This window comes from Cyclopterus lumpus, chromosome 19 (assembly GCF_009769545.1).
Source record: "Cyclopterus lumpus isolate fCycLum1 chromosome 19, fCycLum1.pri, whole genome shotgun sequence".
NCBI lineage: Eukaryota > Metazoa > Chordata > Actinopteri > Perciformes > Cyclopteridae > Cyclopterus > Cyclopterus lumpus.
This window is the reverse complement of record NC_046984.1, coordinates 3,694,881-3,703,148: the sequence shown is the minus strand read 5'-3', so window position 1 is coordinate 3,703,148 and position 8,268 is coordinate 3,694,881. Positions and strand designations below refer to the sequence as shown.

The 8,268-nt window shown below is 42.0% G+C and overlaps 1 protein-coding gene across 1 annotated transcript; it reads left to right on the top strand.

The window, feature by feature from the left end:
- Positions 1–108: 108 nt before the first annotated feature.
- Positions 109–6,399, top strand: LOC117749070 (sulfotransferase 2B1-like). Its single transcript, XM_034559282.1, is given in 7 exon segments — positions 109–237; positions 869–892; positions 4,875–5,057; positions 5,142–5,268; positions 5,449–5,543; positions 5,945–6,062; positions 6,284–6,399. Coding segments are annotated over 7 exon segments (792 nt in total).
- The last annotated feature ends 1,869 nt before the right edge of the window (positions 6,400–8,268 follow it).

Below are 8,268 nucleotides of genomic sequence, written 5' to 3'. Positions count from 1 at the left end.
GAAAAAAGAAAACCATTAGCAGTTATTGGCAGTTTGTTGCTCCGCAGCATTTCACTGTAACATTTTTATTTTCATGAACATATTCTTCGGTTGAGTCACAAGTCCAATATGTCTCCAGGCTCCACTGGTGGTTTTTTGGTCCTGCTGGACTGTTTGAGACTCAGCGTCCTCGGGCTCCATCTGGTGGTTGTTTGGTGGAGGAACCTGGTCTGCGCCACTTTCACACGTCTGCAAGAGGTGACGCTGGTTACGCCTGAGCACGTGACCTCCATCAGTGCGAATGTTGTCGAACCTCTGGGTACCTGCTGGCTCGACGACTGTTGCAGGTTTCCATGACCCCGTGGGAAGCTGGAAGCTGGAAGCTGGAAACGGACCTGAAAAAATAGTTGTTACCGAACGGTTGATTTATCATTTCATGGTAAACGTAGTAATTCTAAGCTAATACATGTAATTTTATTTACCAAAACCAGATGTGCGTTATGACAACTGTGGACATTGTGACAAGCGTGGGAGGTGCAACCTGTGTCCAAAGGGTGTGTCGAGATGGAAATGTCAATGTTTTCCTGTGTTTGAATGCAAACCAGCAATAAAGTGGATCTAATGCACAGTTGAGGAGTGTTGAGACTAAAATGTTATAAATGCAATGTGTTTCTGTGTTTTAATAATAATAATAATAATAATGCATTTAATTTATATAGCGCTTTTCATAATACTCAAAGACACTTTGCGGTTTTACCTTGTTCCCTTTGAATCGACTGTTTTGGTATTTGTATATATGTAACTACTTATACCATGTAGTGACATCTCAACCGTTTGGTAGACACCTGTATATACAAAACTGTGAGGTATGTAAAAAAAATGTTGGGAGATTGTTGTCATTACTGCCCCAAAGAATAATAAAATGCAAAGAAATAATTTTTCTTGGTGAGGACATTAAAGGGTTAAAGTACATCCATTTACAAGGATGTTAGACCATCACATGTATGACATGTACACAATAATATAAAATACACATTCCAGTTTGTTCAGTGGGGGGTGTTGACAGCGGCACGCCTCCTGGAGCTGCCCCGGTCTGCTGCCAGGTTGAACCACCGAATTGCATGTTTCAGAATCTCATCGTGTGATGTGATTCTTTCTGACGGCATCTGTAGACAAGCAAGATCAGACAACATGGCACGAATCCTCAGTGCAACATATAGCAGTCTAAAAGCTAGGCTGTCTGACATTTAAAAAGTTTGATATTTGATATTCAGAGCTAATATCATATAACCATTATCTATGTAAACACACGCGCATCAGACCACGACGTGAGGAAATGAAAAGTTCCACCAAAATCACTCAAATGTTGCCGTATAGAAACTGACCTGACATCTGCTCAAAGAAGAAACATGTGGATGAATTCAAACACTTTGATGTCACTCTTTATTTTTAAAAAGCAAATTAAAAAGCTGAATGATAATAATTCGTTAATTATTAAAAACTGTCTTAAGTGCAATGATTCCTTCACATTTGAAGATGGAATCACAATATGAAAATGCTCTATTAAAATTCATGATAATTCTGGATACTAACTAAACATGTTGTGCTCTTTTAATGTTTTTATTGTTGTATTATTCTATATTGCTCGTCCTGTGCTTGGTGGTGCTGTGGCAGATCTACACCGTGTCCGGAGGAGCAGCGGCTCACGGACCTCGGTGTCGGACCCGAGCTCCTGTCGGCCAAACCGTCGATCTGAGCTCGGCGGCTCCTTCTGGGGAACCGATCAACTCCGAACAGCTGACGTGTGGATGGTTTGGTTGGAACAGGTGAGTGATGGACCTTTAGCGTCCATCACTCACCTGTTCCAACCAAACCGGCAGCCTCGCCCCTCCTCTTCCTCTCTTGTCCCATCCAGCATTTGGCGCCATAGTGAGCTGAAATCGTCGGTGTCTCTCTGCTACTCGCGAGGCAGTCGTCTCTGTTTTGACCTCGACCCCACGACGCGACCTCTGTGGGAGGGCTCAGACCGTAGGAGTTGTGCTGGATGTCTGGATGCTAGACCGCAGAGGAAGTGCAGCTCTGACTGTTGGCTGGCGGCTGCAGCATGTGGCTGTGGCCGAATGTGGAGTCCAGCTGGAAAGGACTCTCCAGTTGGACTTCGAGTGTCGACACTGAGGTTTGATGGAGCTCTGTGTGTCCACTCATCGTTTGCTCTTCCGACAACTCTCCCCACCGCTCCAGCTCTGGGTCTCCAGCCAGAAAACACCCCCTCCTCTCTGCCTCTGGCCTCCTCCCTCCACGGATCACTGCCGGTCCAGCTCCTCTGGAGGGGAACATCTGGGCTGTCGAAGGAGGAACTCAGGTCGAGTCTGAAATCCGTGTTGCCCTCCTGCACCATCGAGTCTGGGCACGGTTCACTGAAGCTGCGATCAGCTCCGAACAGGAAGCTGGTGTTGTGATCACTGCAGAATAGTTCTGGATGGGGGTTGATGGGGGCTTCTTGCTGTGGGTCAGAGTCCATGTGCTCTGAGTCAGCAGTGGTGGTCCAGGGGCTGTTTAGTGGATTGTCTGTCTGAGACTCTGGCTGGTCTGTGGTCTGTGTGTACAGGGAGGTGGTGTCACTGAACAGCTGAAACCAGAAGAGAAGAGTGGCTATTGACTACTGATATGTCACTTGTGTTACGTGAATTACATTTAATGTATGAACTATCCTGTACAAATGTCGTGGCATAGTCCACAAATAAAAATAATAGTGATTAATAATAATATAAAAACATTATTTAACTATTTTGATAATCTGTTAAAACATTTCCTGGTTCTAGCTTCTCAGATGTGAGAATTTGCTGCTTTTTGGTGTCATGTATATATAATAATAAATTAGATATCTTTTCTACTGTTGGTTTGACAAATGAGGTTGTGTTGGGCCTTTTTTCACGACTTAGATATTTCAAACACTAAATGATTAATTGAGAAAACAATATGCAGGTTAATCAATAAAGAAAATTGCAAGGCTTGACAGGATTCTTCTTCATGGGTCTTCTTCTTCTTTTGGGGATTTTATGGCGGATGGCATCCAACAAAAGGTGCATTACCGCCACCTATACTGTCCTGGGGTATGGACCAGAGTTCTCTATCCCTCCAAAATTAAAAGAAATGAAAAAAAATGAAAAAAAATACACATATTTATAAACAAAACCAACAAAAAAATATATATATATATTAACACCTAACCTATATCCTTCCACTCAGCCCAGTTTCCTTCAGATATGTCAGCACCTTTCCTGCCCCCCAGGTTAATGCATCCTTTAACTGTATTTCCTCTACTTCCAGCTTCCTCTTCAGCCTGTCTCTCTCCACTATGAACTTCTGGCAATGACAAATGATGTGCTCTACTGTTTCCGGCATATTGCAGTGTTCACATAGTCCTGTTGGGTGTTTATTTATTAATTGCATGGTTTTATTCAGCCTTGTGTGTCCAAACCTCAGTCTGGTTAATATATTTTCTTCTGCAGTGTTTCCTCTGGTTATCCTCCCTTTGACAACTTCCGTCAGAATAGCATAGAGATGTCTCCCTGTGCCTCCAGCGTCCCAACTGTGCTGCTATTCCTGTATAATGTTTCTTTTGCTTATTGATTTAGTTTCGGTTTTGCGAAATAAAATGTCTGTCTTGTTGTCACAATCCAATCCTTTCTTCGCTAATTTGTCTGCCGCTTCATTTCCTTTTACCCCTCCATGTGCTGGCACCCACATGAACGATTCCAGAATGCCCAAATGACTAAGTCGGAACAGTGTTTCGTACATTTCATTGACTAAATCCTGCCTTCTATTTGATGTAAATGATTGTAATGATAATAATACTGAACTGGAATCGGAACAAATGATGACTTCCCTGACCCTCCTCCACCCACTGCAGTGCTGTTAAAATGGCCAATGTATAACTGTATACACCGACAGATGGTCTGATGATCTTTGTTTGACTTTTACATTACATGTCATTTAGCTGACGCTTTTATCCAAAGCGACTTACCATGTTACATTCATACACTGTAGACACAGCTACAGGGAGCAATTCAGGGTTAAGTGTCTTGCTCAAGGACACATCGACTAAGGCGGGGATTGAACCACCAACCCCCTGGTTGAAAGACGGACCTGCTAACCACTGACCCTCAGTCTCCCCTCATACTGAAAGGATGGAGTGGTGGAGTAAATCCAGTTCTACCTGTATTAGGATCTTTAGATCCATCTGTGTATACTGGTGTAAATGATAGATATATTGTATGTAGTCTATCCTCCACCACTCCTGCAATATTACCAATATTAAGTCCTTGGACTTTGTTTAAAATAAGAACATAATTATCAACCGATACTGAGGGAAATAGCCATGGTGGTGTTGACGATACCGGTACTGTAGAAGTGAAGGTTATTTGAGTCAATGCCATATCTCTTGTGAGCACTGCTCCACGCAAAACAGTCCTGTTTAGCCCTTTCACTTTCCCAACATGGCAGGAGTACCTTTGTGGTTGGATGCTTGTCTCCAGAATGTCCTTGCAGATTGACCCGATAGCTCAACTTGAATTGCTTACGCCTGCAGCGGCATCTCCCCCTCCTCCACCTGAAGAGCAGACACAGGACTTGTTCTTAAAGCACCACAAATGAGATGACAGATGTAAGAAGACAAATATGTTCAGTTTCATTCCAACAACTCCCACAGCAGGTCGACAGAAACTTTAAAGGAATGTCGTGTCCGTGTGTGTCTGTGTGCGTGTGTGTGTGTGTGTAGTTGGAGTAGATATACACCAAAACATTACAAATTATTAATTAAAAAATCATGATAAACTAATAGCTATAAAGTCCAAATACATATTTCAGGACATTTCTGCTGTCCTATACACTCCTCAGGTACGACATGGACGCAGGAGATTGTCCCTCTCATCGTGAGCGGAGGAGATCCGGCCTCTGTTGAGATTCTCCCTTCCTGGGAGCGTGTTCCCTGGCTGGAGGAGACTCAGGCCTCCGCCCTCAACCTCAACCTCAACCTCAACATGATGCCCCCGTCCTTCTTTGAAGTCAATCCGAGGGTAAATCCGAGGTCCTTACATCTTCACTGATTGGTGTTCACGGACAAATCGGAATCAATAATGGATGTGATCACATCATTTCAGGTCATCAACGTGATGAGGAACCCCAAAGATGTGTTCACATCTGCCTTTTATTATTATGGGATGGCCGCCCACATGGTAAACCCGGGCCAGCAGAGCGAGTTCCTCCACACGTTCCTTGAAGGAAAAGGTTGTTCTCAATTTTATTTCGATACAACACATTTGTCAATAAACATAATACTTTTGCGAGTAAAAGGCAAGTTACCTTGAACCATCGTATTGGCAATAAGATTAAAATGGATAATGATAAGATGGAACATGTGCATTGCTGTAAAATAATAGTTAATGCGTTTTCTATTTTTTCTCCCAGTTGTGTATGGCTCGTGGTTTGATCATGTGAAGAGCTGGCTGAATGCTGAGGACCAAGGAAACGTGATGCACATCTCCTATGAAGAGATGATATTGGTGAGCTTTTCAACAACAACAACAAGCTATCAAAACTGCCTCAAAGTCTGAACAAAAAGTCCACAGCCATGCAGCGTCTCTATGAGGCCGTCATTCAGCACAGCTTTTGGCATTCCTTTATGACGTACAGTGTGTGTAAAATAATGTAGGTTCTACTAACTTAGTTTAGCGTGCTGCCGCACTCACATTTGCTCATGAGCCTCAAACACAAAGTAGAACCAAAGATGCTCTGTGACAAAGACGAGGCGTGACGAGCTCCGCCAATGGTTTTGAACCAGTATACACTTCCTGTCTCCCTTAGTGGGCGTGGTGGCGCCCACTAAGGGACACGACCAGAGGGCTTTTGCAGGAATCAAAACAAACAAACAATGCAAGGCGGTCTGTGTTTCTCTGCGGTGCAGGACCTGAAGATAACGGACCGATGTCTGTTCAAGAACATGAAGCGGAACAAAATGTCAAACTACTTAACATTTCTGGACAAAATCATGGACCAGACAAAGTCTGAATTTCTCAGGAAATGTGAGTTCCAATGAATAAAATACTATTTCAATTCCACTGTTTGCATGCGATTCATAGAACTAAGCACACTTTCTAGGAGTGACTACTCATACTTGTATGTCTAACTGCTTTACAGACTTAATACTGTATAGGAAAATTACATTAAAAGCATCATTTACAATAAGGAGCTCATTACACACATAATTTCATTACGATTCCTGCTCTTACATGTTGTGTTTCAGGAATTGCTGGAGACTGGAAAAACCTGCTAACCCCGGCAGAGGCAGAGTACTTTGATACCGTTTACAAAGACAAACTGAAAGATGTGAAATATACATTTGTATGGAAATACAATTAATGGTGAGAGACAGGAGATATACATTAATAAAGAGAGTCAGGCATTGTAACGGAGACACAAATGAAAGGATAGGACATCAGTAATAAAGAAGACGTGTTGTTTGAATTTCAGATGCTCCTGGTATGTTGAGGTCTTTTTTTGGAATCTAGTTTTAATAGCAGCGCATGTGTGAATAGTGATGAGACGATGATGAAGCTAATCTGGTGTGTTTGGTTACAATTGACAAATTCTTGCTTGTGGTGAGTGATTTCAGACTTTTTGCCACAATTATTTCTAGTATACATGTAAATCCTGGGACAGCTGGTTTTATTTTAGTCCTTACATCAAACGGACATTTCTAAAGTGTGTGCTTTGTGTTCCTCAGGATTCACAGTGTACACACAGTACGCAGACACATGGTAGACATGGTGCCAAACTTATCTTTAAAGTCGCATGGTGAGTCATCGTCTTCATCTTCATCATCGTCTCATCACTATTCACACATGCGCTGCTATTACAACTAGATTTCAAACATGCAAAGACCACGTTGTCAACACAGATGCCAGGAGCATCTGACATTTGTATTTTAATGATGGGACAGACTCAATTGTATTGTTTTGGATCTGATTTCTCTGATGATGAGTTTAAGCAGTAAGAAAAAAAGATCAGACAAATGTAATGTAAACAGTAGTTTGATTAAAAGAAATTCATAAAATCTTAAGAGCTTTCTTTGAGGTCTGACCACATCTCATGGCCTTTATTAGCAAATAGAATGTACCCTGTTTTATATCATATAAAATATATAAAATATAGCTTTAAATGTATTAAAATATAGATTTAAATGTATTAAAAAAGCTAATAAGGGTTCTTGAGATTATTTTGCCAGCATTTCTCATCATCATTCATTGAACCTCGCACGCTGCATTCGTCCTGAACGCAGCTCAATCAGATATGATGACGTCATTGCCAGAGACCCACGTGTGAACATGGGTTCTTCCTCCAGTACAGCACGAACCCGTCCACCGGCATCAGAACACCGGCGACTCGACTCGGTCTGGCCCATTTCGGGTTTGATCCCTTAAAAAGAAAAAAACGCTCCCAGACTCAAAAACGAATGGACAAAAATACATATGAATAAATCAAATGACATAATGACAATGAGAATAATGAGTGTGGGAAGGGGTCACAACCAAACAAATATGAGAGTACAAAAACAGAAGATGCATTCATGAAAAAAAAAGAAGATGAATAAATAGTCAAAGATTAAATTAATATATTGGTCTAAATTAATACAGGTTCAATACTGGGGCGCGAATCGGACCCACATTATCCTCGAATGTGGGGCTAGCATTAGAAAAGGCTCAGGAGTTGGTGGGGATCAAACAGCGTGTTTCTGCTGCCCCCAAGTGGCCAGAAAACCAGTCCTCGTGGAATAGAAAACCAAAACAGTCTGCCACCTGGCTTGGAAGTCATTATTATTATGGACTTATGAATGTCGAGCTGCACAAGAAGACAGAGGTTTGGTGGTACCACCTGTTCAAGAATATTTAGTACAATGATGCCAAAACAAGTGTGAAGCTGGTTTATTACGTTTTGTCAGTTACAAAAAAAAGTAAAGAGTGGAGAAATGTCTTTGGAAAAGTGGACAAAAGTAGAGCCATTTACAGAACAGACGGACCACATCGTTTGTTGATGGGGAGTGTCCAAAAAAAAAAATCAATATATATCATAGAATGTAAAAAAAAAGCCATAGTATAGTATGTTTGAAAAATGTAATTGTACCGGATCCAGAAAAAACACAACGCATCTGCCTTCCCAGGTCGGCTTCCCATTGGCTCAACGGAGTGTCCGTCGCGGCACTTCCGTCCGTTTGGCCGGTTCTGATTGGCC